We start from the raw sequence: 26,647 nt of genomic DNA, 5'->3' as shown, positions 1-26,647 counted from the left end.
ATCCGTGATAGACGATTCATTTCAAAGGGATTTGTGGGATTTGTCTGCCGCATTCGACCTGAGAGATTCAGCTATACAGAATGTGCCTCAGGACTCGAGCACTATATAAGTCTCTGAGAGTGTGAATGGATTTATATGAGTTGACACATAGGGGGGGATGAGGTCTATAGTGGGTCCTTGGCACCCGGGTTTATAGCTGAAGGATTTAAGGTCCAATAAGATGGTGTGTCCTGTCCTGAAATGGAGTCTGTGAGATGGTGTACTGTCAGTATATACGATTATACTATATATTTACAGTATATGACTAAGCATCTCCAACCAACTGCTAGAGGTTCAAAACCAGCTGTGAACAGTGTAATAGCAGCTCTATGCCTGGAAAAGGGCGGACCGAATTTCAGGTAAACCACCTTTGACATCTGATCAGACTACGGTTTAAGTGCAAGCCCTATCAAATGGTCTTTAACGTCAGTTTGAGGGGTCGAAGGTCAAATCCACGAACATACGCAGACAATTGAGAAACACACACAACCTCGTGAAAGACGCTTAAAAGAATGCAGCCACGGACAGAAAAGGGGGCAAAATGCCGTCTAAACAGATTCAAAACCTTAAGAGAATTTGTAAGCCCCTTGTAATTGATCTTAAATGCACTGTAATTAAATGTTATTAAACAGTCTCTTCTGGAGTTGGAAGAATTTTATTCACAAGGAAATATGCCTGACTATTGAAAGACATTGGTAAACATCATTTAGGCATTGTGTGTGGTCCCCAATTCAGCAACCTGATCCCTCTCTGTGTACATGCGTATCCAGATTAATTTCACGAGTGAGAACGCACACAAGATCAATCCCCTATTGAAAGGAATTCTTTCCGTGTGAACTTTTCAATACAGGTTGGGAAAGCTAGTAAGTATGGAAGAAAAGCCTACATCCCTTAAGAAGCACTTTTATAGCACAGTGCATGTAGGCTACAGTTGTCTGTTGTAATACACAGTCAGACTGTTTTAATGAAACACGCTACGCACACACACAGCGCCTTCAGTAAGTATTCACACCCCTGGACTCTCTCCACATTTTGTTGTGTTGCAGCCGGAATTTAAAATGGATTAAATTGAGATTTTGTGTCTCACTCTGTGTGCAATAATAGTGTTTAACATGATATTTGAATGACTACCTCATCTCTGTACCCCACACATACAATTAACTGTAAGGTCCCTCAGCCGAGCAGTGAATTTCAAACACAGATTCAACCACAAAGACCAGGGAGGTTTTCCATTGCCTCACAAAGAAGGGCACCTCTTGGTATAAAATAAAACAAATCAGACGTTGAATATCCCTTTGAGCACGGTGAAGGTATTCATTACCCTTTGGATGGTGTATTAATATACCCGGTTACCACAAAGATACAGGCGTCCTTCCTAACTCAGTTGCCGGAGAGGAAGGAAACCCCTCAGGGATTTCACCACGAGGCAAATGTTGAACTTTAAAAGGGTTGCAGAGTTTAATCACTGTGATAGGAGAATAATTGAGGATGGATCAACGACATTATAGTTACTCCGAAATACTAACCTAAATGACACAGTGAAAAGAATACAAATATTCCAAAACATGCATCCTGTTTGCAACAAGACACTAAAGTAATACTGCAGAAAATGTGACAAAGAAATGTACTTTTTGTCCTTAAATACAAAGTGTTATGTTTGGGGCAAGTCCAATGCAAGACATTACTAAATGGCTAAGTACCACTCCCCATATTATCAAGCAATGTGGTGGCTGCATCATGTTATATTTGTAATCATTTAGGACTGGGGTGTTTTTCAGAATAAAAAATAAATATAATGGAGCTCAGCACAGTCAAAATCCTAGAGGAAAACCTGGTTCTGTCTGCTTTCCACCAGACACTGGGAGATGAATTCACATTTCAGCAGGACAATAACCTAAAACACAAGGCCAAATCTATACTGATTACCAAGAAGACAGTAAAAGTTCCTGAGTGGCAAAACTTGAAAATGTCAGTAAATTAGCAACAATTTCGAAAAGCATGTTTTCACTTTGTCATTATGGGGTATTGTGTGAAAAAAAACATACAATTAATCCATTTTGAATTCAGGTTGTAACACAACAAAATGTGGAATAAGTTAAGGGGTATGAATACTTTCTGAAGGCACTGTATCATTCATGGTTGTGAAAATGCGAATCGGAGTCAATATTTCATCATTTGATTCCAAACTAAATACATCTGTATCCTGTTATGTTGCAGTCCAAACCATAGACACACTGTACCGTGCATCATTGCTACAAACTCAGCGTTTTAAAAACTGCTGCTTCAGAGAAAGAGAAGAAGACGGCAGTAAGTAAGTAAACCACTTCCCGCCGGTCTGTCTGTGGTCTCTGTTTGTCAGGTGATTTGAAGTCACTCCACCAACATGCTGTGACAGGAAAGGAATTAACTGAGAAGAGGGGAAAAAATAAAAACCTTTAGAAGAAGAGGCTGATGAAACTGTGAAAAGCAGTGATGTTGGATTGGATTTAATCAGTGTTTTCATTGGCCTGACAGACAACAGTTAACGAGTGTTTCCTCTCATTTGGCAAAAGTAAGAGGACCAGCTATGTATTTGGGCACAACTGAGCTTTGATAAGGCACCTACACTGCCTGTAACATGCAGAAGATGAAAGGATATGATACTGTTTTGTAAATTGTGGTCTCTTGACAATTGAGAATTGAACTGACACTGAAGGTTAGACATAAACAGGTTACAGTAGATTAAGTATGTATAACAACATACAATCTGTGCAATTACCTGTTGCCTGTTGCCAGTAGTTTACGTAGGATGACATTAGAGCCTACATGGTGACCAGACCAGTGACAATAATGACCATTGCAATGGTACCAGATGCCACTGTGTCACCATGGGGTCAATAAGATGGGTGACATGTAATTTTTAACAAGCAATCTAATAAACAAGTAGTCTACTGTATTGTAAGTGACCAGCTACTAGTAATGCATCAGTGCATTGCGACATAATTCATTCGTTTTTATTTTATTTGACAGGTCAAAGGCTTTGAATAAAAGTTTTCCTGAGAGTAAGTTGCGGTGGGCAAACATTAGAGCCATTTGAAATGCAAGTATTAGGCACTGAGACAACCCCAAATTATGTAACAAGAGGGTTCAAAGAGTTGTCAACTTTCTCATGGGTCCGAATGTTGTAACGTAAGTGAGCCATGCCCATGTACACTTCCTGACCTCCAGCCGCGCGAGCGCATCTTCAAAGGGGAAAACACACACCGAAAGAGGGCGGAGCCTGCGAAAAGAAAAGGATACATAACCTATTATAAACTTTGCCACCACTGAGTACGCTTACCTGTACGTGGAAGCGTTGTCTCGTCTCACCTGAACCGCCCGAGATGGAGGGAACTGTATGATATACGAGGATATCTATTTATTTATTCGATTCTTTTTTTTTTACCGAAGGCTTTTAGTTGACTTCTGCCAAGGTGGTTTATTTATTTTCATACCAGTGAATATAATAGGCTACAAAAAAGCTATTCCTACATCGCTTCGGAATAGAACTACGGGCACCATTGTGTAAACAGGTAGCTATATATGTTTCAATATAAACGTTTTTGATTCATAAGCATCGCATTGTTTACCCACGAGGTAACCGTTGTGTTGTATTTGTGTGTGTGTAGTGGAACAATATCGAAGTTACGGGTACATCCTCTTGACAGTTGCATGAATAATGAAACAGAGGACTGTACCTGGAATATCTAGAACCACTTGAAATAAAGGGATATGGCAAATATTTACGTATTTGATTTTAAGAAAAAGTAAGATAAAAATATTGGAAATATCTGTATAAGTATTTATTATCTTCAATATGTATTTTAATTTAGAAAGACATATTTCAATACATAATTTGTAATGAGTCATGGAGTCATTAATATATATATATATATATATATATATATATATATAGTTGTGCCCAAATAATATATATATATTATTGTAAGCCTAATTCAAATTCATTCCCTACTCATGGAAAGGATTGGGTTTGAGTGACAGGTTGTGCATTTGATACCATATTTGAAAATAGTATAATTTGTACAATTTGCATCAAAATAAAGTAGAATAAAGTAAAAAATTGAATAGATCTCCTTTCCAGTTTGAGCTAATATTTAGGTGAATGTTTCCTGGTCACAGATGAAACATAAAGCAGGAGGTAAAGAGGCCCTAAAAGGTTGTTGAATGTCTCATAGTTTGATGTGTTTTCACGACCCCAAAGACCTCGATTTAGAAATTGGTTATCCCACACAGGGGTATTCATTATGATTGAGGGAAACAATTAGTACCAGTAATCTGTATGCTTTCCAATGTTGAAAAACACAGAGGATCACCATCAAAACCAACAAGCATTTTAGGTACTTTTTTAAATAGTCATTTATTTTTTACAATGAATGGAATTCCAGTCATTAGAATATGTTATAGTGAATTGTTTTTACAAATTTTTATAGGAGAGTAGCTTATCTTGCACTCTCTCATACAACATATTCCAATGCTGTAGTAGACTACAAAACTACAGTATGAATGTTATGGTGACTGAAATGCATAAAGAAGTGACTTTTAGTTGACAAAAATAAGACAATGTTACGTCATGCCTCATATAGACCTGTGTAGGCCTATGAGTGCAAGCTGATTCTCTTCAACCCAGATTGAGCCAAGACATTCGGGACCTTGATAATGTATGTGTAATCAACAGGGGCAGGGAACAACGCATTCAGCGAGAGGGAATGATATGATCCTAGATGATTTTAAGTACAAAAACAAGAAACAAGAAATCACAAATGTCAGAACGAATCCAGGTGACAACCCAAATAACACTGTATCAGAAATCCAAATGCAATATATGCGTATATACACCAAAAACAATATATACAGCAGTAGATTGAGAATCCAGTATATAAATAAACAGTGTAACAAAAATGCAATGTACAGTAGTAGAAACGGTGCCTTCAGAAAGTGTTCACACCCATTGACTTTTTCCACGTTATTGTTATGTTACAGCCTGCATTTAACATTCATTCCATTTAGATGTTGTGTCACTGGCCTACACACAATACCCCATAATGTCAAAGTGGAATTATGTTTTTAGAAATGTAATTTTTTTAAATAAAAAATGACAAGCTGAAATGTCTTGTGTCAATAAGTATATTATCAAGCCTAAATAAGTTCAGGGGTAAAAATGTGCTTAACAAGTCACATAATGACTTACAGGGATTCACTCGGTGTGCAATAATAGTGTTTAACATGATATTTGAATGACTACCTCGTCTCTGTACCCCACATACAATTAACTGTAAGGTCCCTCAGTCGAGCAGTGAATTTCGAACACAGATTCAAGCACAAAGACCAGGGAGGTTTTCCAATGCCTCGCAAAGAAGGGCACCTCTTGGTAGAAGGGTAAACATTTAAAAAGCAGACATTGAATTTCTCTTTGAGCAATGGTGAAGTTATTGATTACACTTTGGATGGTGTATCAATACACCCAGTCCTTACAAAGATACAGGCCTCCTTCCTAACACAGTTGCCGGAGAGGAAGGAAACCACTCAGGGATTTCACCATGAGTCCAATGGTGACTTGAAAACAGTTACAGAGTTTAATGGCTGTGATGTGGAAAAACATTTGGATGTATCAACAACATTGTAGTTACTCCACATTACTAACCTAAATGACAGAATAAAACTATTCCAAAACATACTAAAGTAAAACTGCAAGAAAGGTGGCCAAAAACTTTATGTCCTGAATATAAAGCCATAAGACTTCTGAACAGGCAATCAAATGGCTACCCGAACTATTTGCATTGTGTCCCCCCCTCCAACCCTTCTTTTACGCTGCTGCTACTCTCTGTTTATCATATATGCATAGTAACTTTAACTATACATTCATGTACATACTACCTCAATTAGCCTGACTAACCGGTGCCCCCCGCACATTGGCTACCCGGACTATCTGCACTTGAAAATTGCACTGTTGGTTAGGGCCTGTAAGTAAGCACTTCATTGTAAGCTCTACACCTGTTGTATTCAGCGTTCGTGAACAAATTAACTTTGATTTGATTTGATTATGTTTGTGGCAAATCCAATACAATACATCACTAAGTACCACTCTTCATATTTTCAAGCAAGGTGGTGGCTTCATCATGTTATGGGTATGCTTGTCATGGGCAAGGACTATGGAGTTTTTTAGGATAAAAATTAACAGAATTTAGCTAAGCACAGACAAAATCCTTGAGGAAAACCTGGTTTAGTGTGCTTTCCAACAGACACTGGGAGACAAATGAACCTTTCAGCAAGACAGTAACCTTATAACATACAAATATACTTACCAATATGACATTGAATGTTCCTGAGTAGCCTAGCTACAGTTTTGACCTAAATTGACTTGAAAATCTATGGCAAGACTTGAAAATGTCTGTCTAGCAATGGTCAACAACCAACTTGACAGAGCTTGAAATATTTTTTAAAGAATAATGTGCCAATATCGTACAATCCAGGTGTTTAAAACTCTTAGAGACTTACAAAGAAATATTCACAGCTGTAATCACTGCCAAAGGTGATTCTAACATGTATTGACTCAGGGATGTGAATTCTTATGTATATTAGATATTTCTGTATTTAATTTTCGATACATTTTCTATAGATTTCTAAAAACATTTTTTCACTTTGTCATTATGGACTATTGTGTGTAGATGGGTGAGAAAATTAAATATTTCATCAATTTTGAATTCAGGCTGTAACACAACAAAATGTGAAATAAGTCAAGGGGTGTGAATACATTCTGAAGGCACTTTATATTACAATGAGCTATATGAAGAATACAGTATATGAATACACAGTATTTATAAAGTATAAAATAAACAGTCCAATGTTTAATGTCTCTATATACATGGGACAGCAGCATTGGCTGTGTGTGTGTGAGTGTGTGTGTGTGTGCGTGTGTATGTGTTTGGGTGTGTGTCTGTGAGTAGGGGCGTATGCATGTGTGAGTCTATTTGTGAGTACAGGAGTCTGCGTGTTTATGAGGTGTGTGTGTGTGTCTATCTTTGTCTTTTACTACAGAAGATGGCTCGATGGCTGTTGAACAGTCTGATGGCCTGGAGATAGAAGCTGTTTTTCAGTCCATCTGTCCCAGCTTTGATGCACCTGTACTGTCTCTGTCTGCTAGATGTTGGCAGAGTGAACAGACTGTGACTCGGGCGCCCCGGTGATATGTTGTGCGGACCGCACCACCCTAGAGAGCGCTTCCGTTGAGGGCGGTGCAGTTGCCGTACTAAGCGGTGATGCAGCCTGACAGAATGCTCTCGATGGTGCATCTGTAAAAGTTTGTGAGGGTCTTAGGGGCCATGCAGATTTATTTCAGCCGTCTGAGGTTGTATAGATGCTGTTGCGCCTTCACCACGGTGGTGGGATCATTTCAGGTCCTCGGTGTTGTGCACACCAAGGAACTTGAAGCTTTTGACACTCTTCACTGTGGCCCCGATCAACTCCTTTGTTGTTGTTTTTACGTTGAAGGAGAGGCTATTTTCCTGGCACCACTCCGCCAGGCTCTAACCTCCTCACAGTACACTGTCAAGGCAGGTTTCCATTGGACCAGGTTTATTCGACAAAAACAATGTTGAGTAAATCATTGCGTCGTGTGTAATAGAAGCGGCAGTAATAAGCACATTTTTTCTAACGATCGACAACGTTTTTATCCATTCGACGGGTGGATATGTATTTTGTCTAACTGTCTTTATTGTGACAAATGATGATGATGGAAACTTGTGTTTTTCAAATGAAAGATGATTGAACAAATAATTGTTTATTATATCATCACTTAACTATAAAGCTCTTCAACCACTTCCTGTTATTCGAAGTAGGGGTGCCGAGGGTGCTGCAGCCCCCCTTTGATAAATAGAAATCGAAAACCAAATAAAACATTTTAGAAATCACAAAATGATATTACTCCTATGTGAACTAGGGCTTTATCACTCCTGTGTGAGCGAACCCCCCAAAAATACTCCTCAGTACACGTTCCATAGCTACTGGTGGGTTCGAGTAGATTACTGATCAATCCGTGTATGGTAGGCCTACACTATAATCGTTATACTAGCCCTACTTGTGTAAGCTCAACCTTGGAGATCAATTTAGGGCTTATTGTTAAACAGCTAAATACTTACCTCAAACGTAGGTGTTTAAGAAGGATACTCTCATTTGTTATTAAGTGTATGGGACTTTGGGGTCCCAACCCAAGCCAGAGCATTTGAACTTCTAAATGACATTTAAACGTCAAAGTTGACAGGCAATATGCCTCAGAGGACCCTAAGCCTCACGGTGAGTTTTCCCATTCAATGACCAGTGAAATGTAAAGATGTATTCCAAGTTGATGTTGTAGCCTAATACAATGAGACAGGAGGTGTCATATGACTTGTGTACTCTATGTCCAACTGTCAACACATGGATTGTGCTCCTCTGTGTAGACCTGTCTCGATATGAGTCATGATGATTTATTGACACGCTAGTTGAGACACTTCCTCTACTCCGTCTTCACATTTTGATTGAGTATTTGAATTGGAATTTCATGTCTGTGCAAGACTGTTTACAAATCTGCTCACATTTGGACAGATAATGCGTAACATTGACAACATTTGATGTAAAACCACATGAACATACAACAAATCAAGGTTGTTTCATTTGTCTGTGATACTAGTAGACAAACAACTGTCAGGCAGTCACTATCCTCTCAGGGACACCAACGTAGAAGGGAATATATTTCCGTATGTGTATGAGATTGCTTGTTGCCACTTTCACTATCAATCCTCATCTGTATTTTAATGACCTTTTCCCGTCTTAGTCTTCTAGAATGTCTTGGAACCTGTAACGGTATGTCACATATCAGACTAAACCACAAGATTTTCTCAACTCAAAAAACCATTCAAACACAAACACAGATATTTAGAAGTAGGAGTACAGATACTTCATCATCGTAATGACAATTCCAAACGTCTGTGTTTGATAGAAACACATTTTGGATGGTAAAAAGAAAAGAATGGAGAATCCACAAGCTCAGGTCCAGCATCAGTTTTTATTCATTGTTGTGACATCTTAATCTGTTATTATATCATATTTGTACTTTTCCCTTTACTGGCTGAATCGGAACGATAACCAACAAAAGTCAGTTCGTCATCATCTACCGCGATGTGTTCCTCCCCCGGAGCATCTTCTCCTCTCTGGCAGACTAGTAAAACTGGTGGTGGTGGTGGTGGGGGGGGGCTGGGTCTTGGCAGGGCAGAGCCTCCTCTGTCTCTGGCAGACTAGTAAAACTGGTGGTGGTGGTGGTGGTGGTGGTGGGGGGGGTGCTGGGTCTTGGCAGGGCAGAGCCTCCTCTGTCTCTGGCAGAATAGTAAACCGGGGACTGTGTTAGGTCTTGGTCGGGCAGGTTTTACGATGCAGCCCTGTCGTCCTGCACCTTCCTCCTCCCCGGCTCCCCTCCCCCAGGGGCCCCATGCCAGCTGTTACCCTCAGGATACTCTCTAGTGTTCCAGCCAGCCACTTTTGTGAATGGAGGAGGATCGGCCACTCTCTTATTTGTTTACAGGGCTATTATATCAGAGAGCGAACGAGAGGAGGGGGAAGAGAGAGAGAAATAGGGGGACGCTTCACGCCACGGTGCATCTGACTCACATTCCCCCAAAATTACAGAGCATCGGTGGAGCTCTGGCTCCGGGGCAACGTAAAATAAACCAGCTTGACCTTTAACACCAGACCTCTAATTCTGGAATTCCAAACGAATTGCTTTACGATTTTATTCCAACTCTAGAGCATCTCCTCTCTAGTGTCTGAAGAGGGCCATGGGAAGACCAGTCCAAAGCATAGCTCGTAATCCTGTTGGTCTTCAAGGCATTGTTTGTTGTCTCAGCAAATTGAAAATCAATTGAAGGGATCAGAGTTGTGCCCGTGCTCAATGGTAGGGAGTACCTGCACCCCAAATGCTCTATTGCTTGAGTACCAGTACCTGCACTACCGTTCAAAAGTTTGGGGTCACTTAGAAATGTCCTTGTTTTTGAAAGAAAAGCACATTTTTTGTCCATTAAAATAACATCAAATTGATCAGAAATACAGTGTAGGCATTGTTAATGTTGTAAATGACTATTGTAGCTGGAAACAGAAGATTTTATATGGAATATCTACATAGGCGTATAGAGGCCTATTATCAGCAACTATCACTCCTGTGTTCCAATGGCACGTTGTGTTAGCTAATCCAAGATTATAATTTTAAAAGGCTAATTTATCATTGCAAAACCCTTTTGCAATTATGTTAGCACAGCTGAAAATGGTTGTTCTGATTAAAGAAGCAATAAAACTGGCCTTTAGACTAGTTGAGTATCTGGAGCATCAGCATTTGTAAGTTCGATTACAGGCTCAAAATGGCCAGAAACAAAGAACTTTCTTCGGAAACTCGTCAGTCTATTCTTGTTCTGACAAATGAAGGCTATTCCATGCGAGAAATTGTCAAGGAACTGAAGATCTCGTACAATGCTGTGTACTACTCCTTTCACAGAACAGCGCAAACTGGCGCTAACCAGAATAGAAAGAGGAGTGGGAGGCCCCGGTGTACAATTGAGCAAGAGGACAAGTACATTAGAGTGTCTAGTTTGAGAAACAGACGCCTCACAAGTCCTCAACTGGCAGCTTCATTAAATAGTACCCGTAAAACACCAGTCTCAACGTCAACAGTGAAGAGGCGGCTCCGGGATGCTGACCTTCAATTTGATGTAATTTTAATTGACAAAAAAAAGTGCTTTTCTTTAAAAAACAAGGACATTTCTAAGTGACCCCAAAATTTTGAACGGTAGTGTACCTTGTATTGATACCTTTTCCATTCCATTTCAAGCACTGGAAGGGATGCGAGTGAATCTAAATCTCACAAGTTGTAGGCTATCTTTGCAAAGTTTCTGTATGTTGTGGAAATAGCTTGCTCAACCTGGCTTCAATGGTTTTGTGGACAAGGGACAGGAGACATGTTTACCATTGAACCTTGACCCTTCTATTGAAGCTTGATTGTCTGGGTGGCTAATGCTGTATGGTCTCTCTCTCCCAGATATGGTACCACGACCTATGATCTTCAGACGAACAAGATAGTAACCTCTTCAGACCCAGACTGCTTTCTTGTTTCCTGCAGTAAAAATAATGGCATATATTTGCCAACTTATCATTTTGGGACAGAACATTTTTTGGAATCATTTTTTGTGTTTTGAAGCAAGTAAAGCGTCTCCTGTCGATTGAGTTACAGCTTTTTGACCAAAAAATGTCTCTCGACTCCTCCAATTTTAACAGGTGCATTCCGTCACCTCTCAAAATTCCAAGGTAACCTAATTTGCCGGGTATATATTTTACCATTGTTCTGGTCCACTGGAGTTTACGCACCGCAGAGCAGTGGGGACAAGATGCTGACTGTCTTAGAGCATGCTGCCCTAATTATATGGATAAAGTCATCGTTCTTGTGTTATTGTTGGACTTGTGTTCGCAGGCTCCTGAAAGCCGTCATCCAGCAACTGTTGATGCATGCTGCCGCCAGTGTGCAGGAGGCGGGCGTTTTGTTTTTTATCGCAACGTCTCTTTTTTTTGTTAGTCGCCTCGAAGGGATGTTGTTGTAAATCATGTGTGATTCATTAAACAAAAACAGGTTGTTCCGTCTGCTAGGCTTCATCTCCGAAAATCTCAGAGACGTACAAATACTGTAGATCTTGGCCCGCAGCCATTACCTCCCTGGATCTTCTTCCTTTTCACCCCCCATCTCTGCACGGGGCTGTTCCTGTCAACACTCCTCTCTCTCTTTCTCGCTCTCCTCCTCCTTCCTCCGCCACCTTTCGTGTTTATCTCCACTCTGCCTCTGCCTCTTCATAGGGCCGCTGAAGTTGTTTTCTTTAGCTTTCTCTTTGACTGTCCTCCGCCATGGGAAGTACCTGGCATCGGATGCATTTGGCAGGTTTCTGTCCGGATACGTTTCCCCTCGTCTCCTTCCCCGCATTTTGTCAGCTCTCTCCTCTGCCACGCAGCGTGAGAACTGGGGTGGGGTGTCCATGGAGACGGGGGCGTGTCTGTTGGGCTACACTGTGGCCATTTGGCTAGAAGCAGTAGTCATCTTACAAGAATTTACTACACCATTTTAAAATTTGACAATCCGTTTTTTTGCCAACAGGTCAGTAATCGTGAATAGGATCCTCAAGCTCTCCATCCAGCCATGTGTTAGTCTACACATCTTCACCCAGTTATCAATTAGCACACCACACTCCAGACCCACCCGGCTACCGCTCACTCCTCACCAGACTCAGCCTTCAACACCAGTATCCCACAGACAGCAGCTGGTCTCATGGCCCACCCCTATGAACCCTGGTTACGGACAGCACCCCCTGGTGGCAGCTCAGACGAGATGAACGTTCCCTCATGGTGGGACCTCCACACCGGGCCAGGGAGCTGGATGGACCTGCAGGCGGGCCAGGGTGTGGGCTTACAGGCAGTTGGTCAGAGCTCCATGGGACTGCAGTCCTCCCTGGGGCCTTACGGCTCCGAGCCCCAGCTGTGTACTCCTGCTCAGCTAGCCCAGCTGGCCCCAGCCTCACACTCAGCTCACTCTCACCTCTTCCCCCAGGATGGCTTCAAGATGGAGCCACTGGGAGGACCTGAGCTCCTGCAGCCGGAGTCGTACTCCCTGGAGGAGCCACAGGAGGGTGCCGCCTCTGTCCGGCCCAAGCCCCAGCGCCGCTCTGCCTCTAGGGGCTCGGGCCAGTCTGTGTGCCGGTGCCCCAACTGTGTCCACGCCGAGCAGATGGGCCAGAGCACTGACGACGACCGGAGGAAACACATGCACAACTGCCACATCCCGGGCTGCGGCAAGGCCTACGCCAAGACCTCCCACCTGAAGGCCCACCTGCGCTGGCACAGCGGGGACCGGCCCTTCGTCTGCAACTGGCTCTTCTGCGGCAAGCGCTTCACGCGCTCCGACGAACTTCAGCAACACCTGCAGACGCACACCGGCACCAAGAAGTTCAGCTGCACCATGTGCCCCCGAGTGTTCATGCGCAACGACCACCTGGCCAAGCACATGCGCACACACGAGTCTCCCTCCGGGCCAGGGGAGGAGAGGATGTATGGAGAGGGGGGCAGGATGGGGAAGAGCTTTGACACACCTTCTCCTCAGCCCTCCCACGCCACTGCCTCTGACACAGAGGCACCCCTTAAGCAGCCGAAATGTGAGAAAGACCCCTCTGGGACAGGACAGTCCAGCTAACTGTATCCCGTCCACATCTGGAATGCTATACAGATAATGTACAGTCAGTGGGCTACTATCAGCCCCTTTCTATCAGACAGAGAATCAATCCATAGTTTATAACACATGTAGTCCAGTGGAGGTGGAATCATAGGGGGTCTTATATTATAAATTGATAGTCTATTTCTACCAGATGCATTGAACAACATAAGGCAACAAAGGCCCCTCTGATTTTCAGAATGCATCATATCACATATAACAGCACCATACAGCGTAGACGGGCATAAAACCAAAGAGTCCAAAGCAATTACCCGTATGTTACATCGCCAACAGAGGACAAGCTGTCAAGTGCCTTGCTGGAAGGATATCCATCTAAGGAATGTCCTCTTCCATTTACATGGCAACTGAGCCAGAGCCAAAGCTTGCTAGCTGCTAGGACTTCCATTGCTGCTACTGCTATTATGCCATCCATCCACGGAGACTTGGGGAACGAGTTCAACTGAAGATGTTGCTTGATGTGTTTACAGTAAAACTACTAGCTACTCGGAGAGAGATTTATTTCCATGGAAGCCATCAAACTCTCCGGTCTCCACTGCACACATCTAACTGAATTTAAGGCAATGGAAGTGGAGGGTTAGGATATGTTGGTATGTTGTGTTGGCTTCCTTTCCCCACCCTTTAACTCACCCCCTTGCCTTGCTGTGTATAATATACTGTATGTGAGTGTATGAACATGTCCCCGGGAACATTCCACACTGTATTTTTTGGTTTTGACCAAAATGTTAACGCGCAATGTTGGCGTCAACCTTTTGCCAAAGAGCACCACAGTAAAGCACCACTGTAATTCAGTTTGGTGCGGTATGTGGGCGGTGCAAATAGAAATGGCTGCTTTTGCTCAACAGACGTGCAGAGATGTCCCACTGCAGCACATTGTGGCATGGAATTCACACTCCGTGTTTCATGTCAACAACATATATGTTCTGTGTAATGTACAGTAAGAAGACGTGATTTGCGTTATCAATGCATTTCACTTGGATGCCCCGCCCCCCGCATGTGTCATCGTGTTCAAATGTCCCTCAACTGTGACTGAAAAGCACCGTTGCTCGTCTTTTGACACTCCTTTATCTCAGCGCTGCAGGTGTGAATGTGACATGATGGCGGCGTATCTCATTCACGAGAAATGTGTAATTCCCTGGTCTTGTCCCCGTATAGTGTACGATCCACACAATACCACGTTCACACTTCACGGAACCCACTGTGGTAACACTTGATGGGGATTTCCTCGGGGACAAAAGACAGGCTGGATACATCACTACTCACGAAACGTACGCCAGACTGAAATGTGAGCTGGACTGAAATCCCTCATTGAGAGGAACTTAGGTAAACCATATTTTGTCACACCAACAACTTCCAGGATAAGCAACAATTCCTCCTCCAAGGTTGTTCAAGCATAAAGCCAAAAACAGATGGAGTGGAATTGTTTGGAGACCATTTTGATATTAATAGTCATAAATAATCATTTATATCTTGATAGAAGATGCACTTTGATCAATTTTTCGGAATCCAGTCTAGACCTTTCTAAATAGGCTTAGGCCTGTGTGCCGTGGTTTAGGCTTCTTAGCTTATTGTGCTCACTGTAAAACAAATTGGCCTTGTTAGGAAAGCATTGTTGTATTTTGAGTAGTGACTTAGTCAAAATGTGCTTAAAAGGGTCTAAGCTGAGGTTTTGCTATGTAGAGATCTCTCACTGAGGTGTTTATTGTAGCCCCCTTTAGACATATCCCTAAATAAAATACAACATAATGGTTTTTGATGGTTTACTTGCATTTTGTTAATCAAATGTGATGAAAGGACATCACCTCGAGACTCGATCTATTGCAAATCACTTGGGGCCCGATTCAGACTTAGGAAATGTACGCCTTTCCTACACACACCTTTCATACGCTCTTCACAGTAGTTGGTATTCAGTCTTACCTTATGCAGGTGCTGTTCCCTTGCGCGTTCTGCTGGCCAATAGATTTTGTTATGGAGTTTCCTTTCAATAGGGTTTCCAGTACATTTATCTAAAGCACCACTTTAAATGTGGTGCACCTTTAAATTCAAATGTTCTCGACAGACTCATTAGAATAAATGGACAGAACAGTTCAGAATATTAGGGATCAACGAAAGAAAGCCATGTATTCATCTCCTTTTCAGCACCAATTGGTGGAGCTTGTATATTATTAAGGGTTAGAAAAGTATTTATGAATAATCAGTGGTGGAAATAATATCCAGTTGTCATACTTGAGTAAAAGTAAAGATACCTTAATAGAAAATGACTCAGGTAAAAGTCACCCAGTAAAATACTACTTGAGTAAAATTCTAAAAGTATTGGGTTTGAAATATACTTAAGAATTAAAAGTCAATTTAATTAGTCAAATATACTTAAGTATCAAAAGTTAAAGTGTAAATCATTTCAAATTTATTATATTAAGCAAACCAGATGGCACAATGTTCATGTCTTTTTTATTTAAAGATAGCTAGGGACATACTCCAACACTCAGACATCACACATGAAGACTTTGAGTCCGCCAGGTCAGAGGCAGTAGAGATGAGCAGGGATGTTCTCTCGATAGGTTCGTGAATTGGACCATTTTCCTTTTCTTTCATTTAAAATGTAATGAGTACTTTTGGGTGTCAGGGAAAGTGTATGGAAGTAAAAGTAAAAGTTGTCAAAAATATAAATAGTAAAGTAAAGAAGTAAAGTATTTTTACTTAAGTACTTTACACCACTGTGGATCATAAAAAAAAAAAAAACAGGTTTGGATAGCCTCCACTCAATAAATATATTGATGAATCAAAAATACAGTGGTTTGATTTATCCTGAAAGTTGCCAAATTCCATTGTTCAATTCTGAAATATTTGAAAGTGAGAAAAGTGTACAATAGGGGTTGAACAGTAGTCCTATAAATCTACCCTAATAATCCTCATTAATCATGGAACTTTGATGATAACGGTCCATTTGTCGTAAACTGTGCACCAGGCTCCAGATTTAAACTGCTACATATGGTCTGCGTTCCATAATGATTCAAATAGGCTACATGTCCCAAATTATTGCCCAATTTGTAACACGGTAGCCTAATATGATCCACTAATGCTAGCTATGCTCAGGAACAACCACACAGCAGAGAGTGGCTAATATTAAAACAGATTGGAAAATAATACAGTAAAAAGTATTGGGTTTATAATTCAAACATTCTAAAAGTCATAAATCAACTCGGTAGGTTTGGCGCTATAAAGTCATTTGCGGATGGCCCCAGAAGACTGTAGCCTGGGTCTCCAAACTTCATCCTTGCAAGTTACAGTATAAGGCCATGATTTCATAAACTTCACCGTGGAAAAGATGATAGGCTAGGTTGATACACTTCAGGTTGCTGCCATACGACTGGTTTCACATTTGTCTCCAGCTATCACAAGGTAAAATAGATCTAAAAAAATTGTCACTTATATTTACAATCCCCTTATCCAAACGGCTTACTCATTTACCAAGCTTTAATCAAAAGCTCTTATCAATTTGTAAATTACAGTGCATGGAGAATTGTGTTACTTCTATCAGAAAAAATAAAGTCGATGTTGTTTCACTTGGAACCAACAGGTCGCTCGACCTTATTCATCATTTCATTGGGTAAAGGGGGTGGAATTATGAGGGAATTAAGTCAAGACAAGGTTAGAATGTGGTGTTTCTGAGGGCCTCCCAAGTGGTGCAGCATCTAAGGCACTGCATCACAATGCTAAAGGTGTCACTACAGACCCGGGTTCGATCCTGGGCTGTATCACAACCGCCCATGATCGGAAGTCCCATAGGGCGGCACACAACTGGCCCAGCGTCACCTGGGCTAGGGGAGGGTTTGGCTGGGGGGGAGGCTCATTGCGCTCTAGCGACTCCTTGTGACGGGCTGGGTGCCTGCAGGCTGAGCTCGGTTGTCAGTTGAACAGTGTTTTCTCTGACAAATTGGTGCGGCTGGCTTCCGGGTTAAGCAGGCGGGTGTTGAGAAGTGCGGTTTGGCGGGTCATGTTTCGGAGGACGCATGACTCGACCTTTGCCTCCTGAGCTCGTTGGTGAGTTTCGGCGATTAGACAAGATTGAAATGGGAGAGAAAAGAAATACAAAAAAAGAATACAAAAATAAAAATAATATGGGCTATGGGGTCTCCACTACACCTTCATTTTTTAAATGTCTACCGAAACAAATAGCAAGTGAATAGCATGCTATTCTCATGCCTAAATTCAAGGTCAGAATACGTGTAGAGAGAAAAGTGCATAAAAAGGGAATTCAATTCCCTTCTACACGTTTAAATCGGGTCGGAATGTCCCCCTTGTAGCTTTGCGTTTCCAACAGGCCTACCTAGGAACACTTGATACATGTATTAAATAGGCCTACTGGCTATCTCTATTATCATCAGAAATGCTATTATTGAGTTGTATGTGTTAGATAGGAGCAGATTGAAGATGATTAAAATAGTATTTAAATAATCTTATTTTATTGATTACAGTAGTATGTTGTCGCAGTAGATATGAATTTAAAAAATACTTTGTAATAATTTAAGTACTGCTGTACTATTGCCTGGTTTTAAGACTTGCTTGTAATTTTAATAGAGAAATGTTCTTTATGGAAATAAAAAGAGACATATCCCTAAGTAGTATGTTGTTTATTTATTCAGTACTTCATCATCATGTATTATAAGATGCACTGCTAGAACCAGCTTGCGTGTGTGTGTGTGTGTGTGTGTGTGTGTGTGTGTGTGTGTGTGTGTGTGTGTGTGTGTGTGTGTGTGTGTGTGTGTGTGTGTGTGTGTGTGTGTGTGTGTGTGTGTGTGTGTGTGTGTGTGTGTGTGTGTGTGTGTGTGAGAGAGTTAAACAGATCAGAGAGCATTTTCATGGCTACTTTTTGGAAAACAGTTCCACAATGCTGCACTGTTGAACGCATTCTGGGGGTAAGAGGAGACATGGAGATGTCTTAAAGAAAAAAGGGGAGTCAGGAGAAGCAATGGATGCAGAGTTTTCTATGTTTGAGATGACAAGAGAGTTGGAGAGCTGTGGAGAAGATAAAGTGTGTTATACGATGTTTAAGCATGCACTGAACAGTGTGTTGGAAACAATGTTAGGGTGGTATAATAAGGTGTGGAAGACTGGGGTGATACCTGCTGGGTGGAAATGTGCGGTGATATTGCTGTTTGTAAAACCAGGTAAAGATTCCACTAGGGTGGGCAGTTATAGGCCTACCGCACTGACAAACAACATGTGTAAATTGATGGAAAAGATGGTAGTGAGTAGAATAATGTATTTCTTGGGATTTATGGGTTTGATGAGCTTAGCACAGAGTAGGCTCAGGACAGTGGAGGCTGGTGGGAGGAGATATAGGAGGACATGTTCATTGTAATGAATGGAATTGGATAAATGGAACGGAGTCAAACATGGTTACCATATGTTTGATACCGTTCCATTAATATCAGCCATGAGCCTGTCCTCCTATAGCTCCTCCCACCAGCCTCCTCTCGTTCAGTAGAGGGAGGTCTGCCATGGATGCCCTGGTTACAGTTAGTACAGAGATAACCAAGGCCCTGACAATAAAAGAGGTGATGAGGGTTGTGTATTTTGACATTGAAAAAGCTTACAATATCATATGGAGGAAAGGGTTGTTGATCCTGTTGAGTGCATTGGGAATTGGGGGACGTCTGTAAAACTGGATCATGGATTTCCTGTTTGATCGAGTCATAAGGGTGAGGGTGGAGTTAGAATTGTCAATGCAGTTTGCAGTGGACCATGGTACTCCTCAGGGAAGTGTGGTTAGTCCGATGTTGTTCACCCAGATGATAGATGACAGATTTAAGGAGGTGGGACAGGGAGAAGAAAGACGGAAGGAAGGAAGACGGACAGGTCGGATAGGGGAGACTTGGTGCTGTTAATGAGACTGGAAAGGATGGGAGTGGTGGGAAGCTTTTGTTGGGTTCCTGCCCATGTGGGTGTGGAGGGTAAAGATAAGGCCAATGTGGTGACTGAGAGTGCAGTGAGGAAAGAGGGGGTAGATATTCAGGTCCCACTGGGTCGCTGGGAAGTCAAGTCCTTGATCCGGGCAAAAGGGCTCCATTTTGGCAAAGGGAATGGGATGCTAGTAGTAAGGGGAGGCCATTTTATTGTGTGTATCGGTCAGTAAAGGAAGAGGTGGGGAGTATGGGATGTAGGACAGAGTAAGTTGTGTGGAGTAGACTATGATTTGGACACACAGGTTTGAATGCCATGTTGTGGATAATAGGGAGACATGAAACAGGTCTGTGTGATGAGTGTTTAATAGAGGGAACGGTGGAGCCTGTGTTGATATTTTGAGAATTGTATGATGTAGATAGGGAGAGGTTGTGTGAAAGGGTCAGAGAGGTTGGACAGGGTTGGGGTTGGTGGTGTAGTGGGGAAGGAAAGGGGAGGGAAGTGATGTCTAGGGGTCTATTTCACTTTCTTAGAGGAACAGGACTAACGAAGGGAATTTAATATACTGTAGTTAGGCCGTGATTGGCCTTACACTTCAGTACAGTAGGTGGCGGTGTATGCTCCTTGAAAGTTGGATGCGATCCGCCAACCCAATCCCCAAGAAGAAGATGAAGCCGAAGAAGAAGAATAACTCACTCTTGAACAACCGGAAAAAAAATATCAGAAAGGCCGGAAGTACTATGAAAAACACATCACGCTAGCCTAGCATGCAATTGTCGATTTTATTTAGATAATAACAGACATTTGTTTTGTCAAGTACAATAACCACATAGGTAGAGGACACGTTTATTCACATCTTATTTCTCAATCGGATCGAGTGGACGATCTAAGTCAAGATGGGAGGAGGTGACCTCGTAAGTATGAGCAAATTATTAGCGTACAAAGCTAACGTTAGCGCTTAACTAGCTAACTAACTTAGCTAGCTACGCATGTTTGTTTTGTTTATGTCTAGCAAGCTAACTAACTAATCACAAAAACACTTGATCCACCTACTGCCAACTTCTGAACTAGTGTTTAGTGAAGCGAAACGCCATCACTGCCACGACAACGATGGCTAGTTGGCGTAACTAGTTAACTAAGTTGACCCCCTAACTAAGTAAAGTTTTGAAGGTGTGCTTATTTTATATTTTCGAGTTGTGTTACACAACTATTTAGCTAGTTAACGTTACTCAGACGTAGTAATTCCTTACCTTCCCAGAAGAACAATTGTAATTCAGAAATTGTTGTATTGATCATTTGTAGCGATCTTTCCCAGTTCTGTTTAATTATATCGAATATCACTTTCCCTCATCTCTGTCAGAACTTGAAGAAGAGCTGGCATCCCCAGACTATGAAAAACATAGAGCGGGTGTGGAAGGCTGAACAGAAGCACGAGGCTGAGGCAAAGAAGATCGAGGAGCTTCAGAAGGAGCTGAGAGAGGAACGAGCTCGAGAAGATATCACCAGATTCGCTCAGCAGACTGGGGCTCTAAAGTAATGCTCACCTCACCGACCCTTGTGATGAGGAGGAAGTAATAGATCTCACCTTGATAGAGAAACCACTGTCCTGTCTAGGTTTAAAAATCAAAACCAGAGCAATTTAAGTGTGCCCTCTCACCACAGACAAATGGACAGAGATACTCCCTTTGGCTGCAGTCATTAACACTCAACTGCTTTTTTGTTGTTGTTTTACAGGAAAAAAGATGACCGGTTGGACTGGATGTACCAGGGGCCGGGTGGTCAGGTGTCCCGTGATGAGTACCTGCTGGGCCGCCCCATCGACAAGCAGATTACCCAGCAGTTTGAGGAGCCAGAGAATGGTCCATCCGAACAAACCGGCCTCCTGCCTGGCTCAATCTTCAACCCCTCCACCCCTGCATCCAACCTCGACATGGCCGCCAAGATCAGAGAGGACCCGCTGTTTGATATCAAGTCAGTCACTCTGGTCTCCTTCTTTACCATTTAGTGTGTCCATCTAGCAACTGTTATACCATATACTGATGTTCTGATGTTAGCCAAGAGCTGATTATAATAATAACGTGTCTTATTTTTCAAGGAAACGAGAGGAGGAGAAGAGGAGGGAGGTCTTGACAAACCCAGTGAAAATGAAGAAGATCAAAGAAATGGTCAATTGGATGGCTCCAATAAAACTGCAATGAAATCAGTTTCAGCCTGCTGTAGTAACAGCTGGGTTCTAAAGTAGCAACCGTTTTTCACTTTTTATTTCCTTTCAGCTGCGTCAGAATCTTGAAAAGAAAGACAAGAAAAAGAAGAGGAAGAAGGACAAGAAGGAGAAAAGGGAAGAGAAGGAGAGGAGAAAGGAGAAGAAGCATAAGAGAAGGAGCTTGAGCTCAAGCGCTGAGGATGAAGACAAAAAACACAGGTGCACCTAACTTCAATCGAGGTTTCTCGGGAGCGGTGAACAGATGCCAATATGATCAGATGTTCAGTTGAACTGTTTTGATCTTATAAGCATTTTGTGATAGTTTACAAATCTAGCTCGCAGCTTCTATTGTTGGCGGCAATGGGGTAGATTGTGTGTTTAATCCTATCAGTCCTTAGACCCCAGCAAAATCCGGCTTTTAATTAGGATTTATCTGATTTTCATTTATCTGCATGTCTAGCCCTTATACTTAGCCTCTCAGTGAAGTGTTTTACTATTTTCTTTTCAGGACAACCAGGGCTACATGTAGAACACAAAACAATTAGTCATAAGTAGTTGCGTTAATTGACAAATGTCCATAAAGAAATAAGGTTTTCCGAAGCAAAAACCTGATAAAATGAATTTGTATTAATGTTGCAAGTACAGAAATGGTTTGCTCACTGGGAAATGGATAGTCAGTGACAACTATGTGAGCTTATTACAGTATTATAGACACTGTCCTGGGATTTCCTATGATCTTCTATGTAGAAGAACCTCTTACCTTCTAATGACTCCTTCTGTAGCTTGTGAGCGTCAGAACAAAACGTGTTACATGTGCGTGTTCACGAGCCTTTCATAGATGGGTAGCTGAAACCATTCGGACTCTACAGACATTCGCCCTTGTCTCACAAACACCACTCTAGCTCAGCCGCCGTTAATAATCACACAGACTAATGGTTAGCACCGACGGATGCAGAAGAAATAGATTCATCCAACCCATAAGTATGTAGCTCAAACACGCAATGTTTAAAAGGGTTAGAAGTCCAAACTCATTTGGTTAACTGAGTGATGTATCTTTACTTAGGCACCATTCTAAAGAGGAATCCAAAGAAACAACCCACTCACATTCCCACCACCGCAATGTCCCAGCTGGCTATGGACTACAGGTCAGTACGGCTCAATCTTTATATATTGACAGTGACACCATGAACGTTGTTATCTTAGTCCAATCAATTAAAAGTGACTTAAATCCTCCCGAGAGAGATGTGTACCGCTCATCGCCTAATTTCTCTCCACAGTTTCCAGCTGGGAGGCATCATCAGTCCTCGAAGCACCCCAACCACTCGAGGCACCGTTCTCAGGAGAGGAGCTGCTCTCGATCTCCTCAAAGGACAGACGGGAACGGCCATCATTCCTCTCACAGGACAGACAACCACTCCTCTAACAGGACAGACAACCACTCCTCTCACAAATCAGAGAACCACTCATCCCATAGGACAGACCAGTTCAAAGTTCCACAGTTCCAGCGTCCCAAAGCCCCCAGCCCACAGAAAGATCGCTACCAAAGGCGTCAGAGCAGTACCACCAAGTAAGAGTCCACAGCACCTGTTTATACAATTATCACACCTGGGTTCAATCATCGGTGAACTAATGGTAATCCCACCACCCCATCCTAAAGGGTTTTCTTATCCCTATATTTATCTGCCTGATATTCTCTTAGATGTCTCTCTGCTGAAGAGCTGGAGAAGAAGAGGAGAGAGATGATGGACTTTGCCAAACAGAGAGACGAAGAGCGTGAAATCAACATTAGAAGTTACAAACGGCAGGATGAGAAGGAGCGGGAGAAAGAGAAAGGCGGCAAGCATGACCGCAACGCTGGCTTTATCCAGTAAGTATCTCGCTGACTGACGTGCACGTATGGCATGCTTACTATGGCTGTTGTCTGGTCCTTTAAAACTCGTGCTTCCTTCCCTGCAGTAACATGAAGCTGGAGAGTGCGTCCACCTCATCCTTGGAGGACCGAGTCAAGAGAAACATCCACTCCATACAGAGGACCCCCGCATCCCTGGAGAAGAATTTCATGAGGAGATGAGAACTAGAAGAAGCAGGAATGGGTTGATGGAGGAGAGAGTAAAAAATATGCACCAGCTACCACACTGAAATATCTGCACCGGTTTGCCAGGACTGCCAACTCATTTATATTTTAATAAACAAAACAGACACTGCAGAGACACCATGCATTTGCACTCAGGCCCTGTGAAACTGCCCCTTAGTCATTGCCCTGACTAAAGCAATGCAAAGGATCTGACTTCCTCTGTAATGGCAAAACTCACCCGTGCCATTCACCAGCAACATGCTCACCTTTATAGAATGAGCAACCTTGGATTTGTTTTAAGTGGAAATTGTATATTATGTTCTCTATAATGGTTAGAATTATTCAAACTTTTATCACACACACACACACACACACACACACACACACACACACACACACACACACACACACACACACACACACACACACACACACACACACACACACACACACACCCCTTTTGTAAATGATGTTCCTTGGATATCTTTAGTGTATTGCTGTAAATGAGAGGAATTGTGGATCTTAATAAAAAAATAGTTCCTAAAGCTCTTTGAGTTGGGGACTAACAAACTAAATACTGTCTTTGAGTTGACATGTGTTGTTGTATGTGATGCTGATTACTGCTTTGATACACCTTCAGAGAACTATGATAATTGAAAATGTCCTATGAAGACAAAATATAGAAATTCTCAGGCACACTGTCACCAGCATCATCATAAAGTAGACATACATTTTTTAATGACTAGCATGGAATCCTTTTGGTTTTATATGATAATAATGCTGGATTTAAGTGTTGCCCATCTCCAGTGGTTTGGTGTTTCAGTCTCAGGCTCATAGCTTACTGTACTGTAACTTGTCTTTATTTCCATTATTGTTTCGCTTTCGCACGCTTCAGACAAACTAGGAACATTTGCTCACTCCCCCAACACAACCGTCAATGATATCAACGGTGGCCACCCATAACTTTTTTACAGACCCAATCATCGTGTAGTACCGAATGACGTTTCAAACAGCAAGCTTGACTGATTTCCGGCTGTTCCAAATCGTGTAGTCACTGTGGGATTGTTATCCGCAGTCATTAAAAATAGTGAACATTTACAAGATATTTCAAAGCTAAGGAAGACACCTCAACGTATTCACAATGGTAAGATTGTCAATAAATAATGTATGCATGTAGCTAGTACTTGTGGTCCGTAGATTGGTTGGTAAAATTAGCTCAGCTAACGTTAGCAACCGGCTGCCTAGTCAGTTTGGTAGTTAGCATTTAGCTTGCTAACGTTAGCTAGCCATTCCAAAAGTCATCTGCAATGGTAACTAACTTGTTCAACGAAAATATAACTAGCGTTTGGCAATTTCCGGACGTAACTACCACATTAACTCACAACCTAGTTAACTATAAACTGGATTATTGTCACTAACGCTAGTCTGTGAAAGAACTGACTAGCCAATGTTGGTACTAGCTATCTGAAGAGGGATAAAACAACCTCATGCAATTTGGGAGTCTGTTGATGGAAGTTTATAATCTTGACGTTAGTTATGCCAATGTTGCTACTGATTCACGAATGTTTCAAGTGACGGTCACCCGTCAAAGTTATTAACTCAATAGTTAGTGATGGAAATGTTGTTTGGGTTTTGAAATTGACCCCGTCACGGTTGCTACTTAACTTCTATCCCTCGTCTCCTTCCTTGTCTTCCATCTCCAGTCTATTATGTCCTATAATGGTGGCGCCGTCATGGCGATGAAGGGTAAGCAATGTGTAGCAATTGCAGCAGATCGGAGATTCGGTGTACAGGCTCAGATGGTGACCACCGACTTCCAGAAGATCTTTCCCATGGGAGACCGACTCTACATTGGCCTTGGCTGGTCTAGCTACTGACGTGCAGACAGTGTAAGTGTGCCTTGGTCCATCAGTGCACCTCGTATCTCCCAAGTACTGGAGTATTTAGATGGTCAGTGCAACAGATTGACTTTGCAGGTGATATTAAATATCCACTCTTATTTCTCGAACAGTTCCCAGAGGCTCAAGTTCAGATTGAACCTCTATGAGCTGAAGGAGGGGCGTCAGATCAAACCTAAGACATTCATGAGCATGGTCTCCAACCTGCTCTATGAGAGGAGGTGAGTTCACTAATGTGAAGAAGCACAGTATTTCATATACAAGTCTACACTTCCGCCTGGGTGGCAAGTCTGTGACTGATCAAACGTGAATCCGTTGTCTCAGATTTGGGCCATACTACATTGAGCCTGTGATCGCTGGTCTAGACCCCAAGACCTTTGAGCCATTCATCTGCTCCCTGGACCTGATTGGCTGCCCCATGGTGACAGAGGACTTTGTTGTGAGCGGCACTTGCTCAGAGCAGATGTACGGCATGTGTGAATCTCTCTGGGAGCCAGACATGGTAGGTTATTGTGTCCTGTATTGTAAGATAATACATTGAGTGTGATAGTTGACTATGTCTCTGACTGTCTTTATTTACACCTGCAGGAACCAGAGGACCTGTTTGAGACCATCTCCCAAGCCATGCTGAATGCAGTGGACAGGGATGCCGTTTCAGGCATGGGTGTCGTCGTGCAAGTCATGTAAGCACAGTTATACTTTTCCTTTCCCACTGCCTACATTTAGGATGAAATAGTTGCTAAATTTGTAATTAATCTGAGGATTCATACAATTGACATGACATTTAGATGGTGATCTTTAGTAACGCTCTGGTCAATGTTGTAGTGACAGTACCTTGTTTTGACTTATTTTGACAGTGAGAAGGACAAGATCACCACACGTACCCTGAAGGCCCGAATGGATTAAAGCTCCTCTCCCTCTGCTGCTTCAACCCCTCATCTCTACCAATTCCCACTATTTTGTATGAAAATGATAAACACTGCGTGTACTGTTTTTCTTAAGATACTGTTCAATAAAATTCATGACTATTAGTGTTACAATGACTCTGGTTTGCCTGGTATGTTATTTCAGAGCAAGTAATGAAAGATGAGGGCTTAACATTCAGATTATGATAACTGGATTAATAAAACCAGGAAGTCTGCAGCCTAATTCAGTAATCTCATAAAATGAATAGTTTCCAGGGACTGAATTGAGTGGCTAAACACCTA

At 42.1% G+C, this 26,647-nt stretch overlaps 3 protein-coding genes across 3 annotated transcripts; all 3 read left to right on the top strand.

Moving 5' to 3' along the window:
• Nucleotides 1-3,371: 3,371 nt before the first annotated feature.
• Nucleotides 3,372-17,148, top strand: LOC124016029 (transcription factor Sp6-like). Its single transcript, XM_046331547.1, has 2 exons — nucleotides 3,372-3,590; nucleotides 12,236-17,148. Exon 2 carries the CDS (start codon nucleotides 12,407-12,409, stop codon nucleotides 13,322-13,324), a length of 918 nt encoding a protein of 305 aa, XP_046187503.1. The 5' UTR covers nucleotides 3,372-3,590; nucleotides 12,236-12,406; the 3' UTR covers nucleotides 13,325-17,148.
• Nucleotides 17,149-19,978: 2,830 nt separating this feature from the next.
• Nucleotides 19,979-24,110, top strand: LOC124015763 (pre-mRNA-splicing factor CWC25 homolog). The gene is made up of 9 exons (XM_046331217.1): nucleotides 19,979-20,178; nucleotides 20,625-20,797; nucleotides 20,999-21,235; nucleotides 21,360-21,429; nucleotides 21,538-21,686; nucleotides 22,531-22,612; nucleotides 22,745-23,034; nucleotides 23,167-23,334; nucleotides 23,424-24,110. Exons 1-9 carry the CDS (start codon nucleotides 20,161-20,163, stop codon nucleotides 23,536-23,538), a joined length of 1,302 nt encoding a protein of 433 aa, XP_046187173.1. The 5' UTR covers nucleotides 19,979-20,160; the 3' UTR covers nucleotides 23,539-24,110.
• Nucleotides 24,111-24,526: 416 nt separating this feature from the next.
• Nucleotides 24,527-26,482, top strand: LOC124015644 (proteasome subunit beta type-3-like). The gene is given in 7 exon segments (XM_046331014.1): nucleotides 24,527-24,685; nucleotides 25,245-25,397; nucleotides 25,399-25,430; nucleotides 25,553-25,660; nucleotides 25,764-25,941; nucleotides 26,028-26,122; nucleotides 26,297-26,482. Coding segments are annotated over 7 exon segments (618 nt in total). The 5' UTR covers nucleotides 24,527-24,682; the 3' UTR covers nucleotides 26,346-26,482.
• Nucleotides 26,483-26,647: the final 165 nt, after the last annotated feature.

The sequence above is a fragment of the Oncorhynchus gorbuscha genome, linkage group LG26 (genome assembly GCF_021184085.1).
Source record: "Oncorhynchus gorbuscha isolate QuinsamMale2020 ecotype Even-year linkage group LG26, OgorEven_v1.0, whole genome shotgun sequence".
Classification (NCBI taxonomy): domain Eukaryota; kingdom Metazoa; phylum Chordata; class Actinopteri; order Salmoniformes; family Salmonidae; genus Oncorhynchus; species Oncorhynchus gorbuscha.
This window is presented reverse-complemented; position numbering and strand designations above follow the sequence as displayed.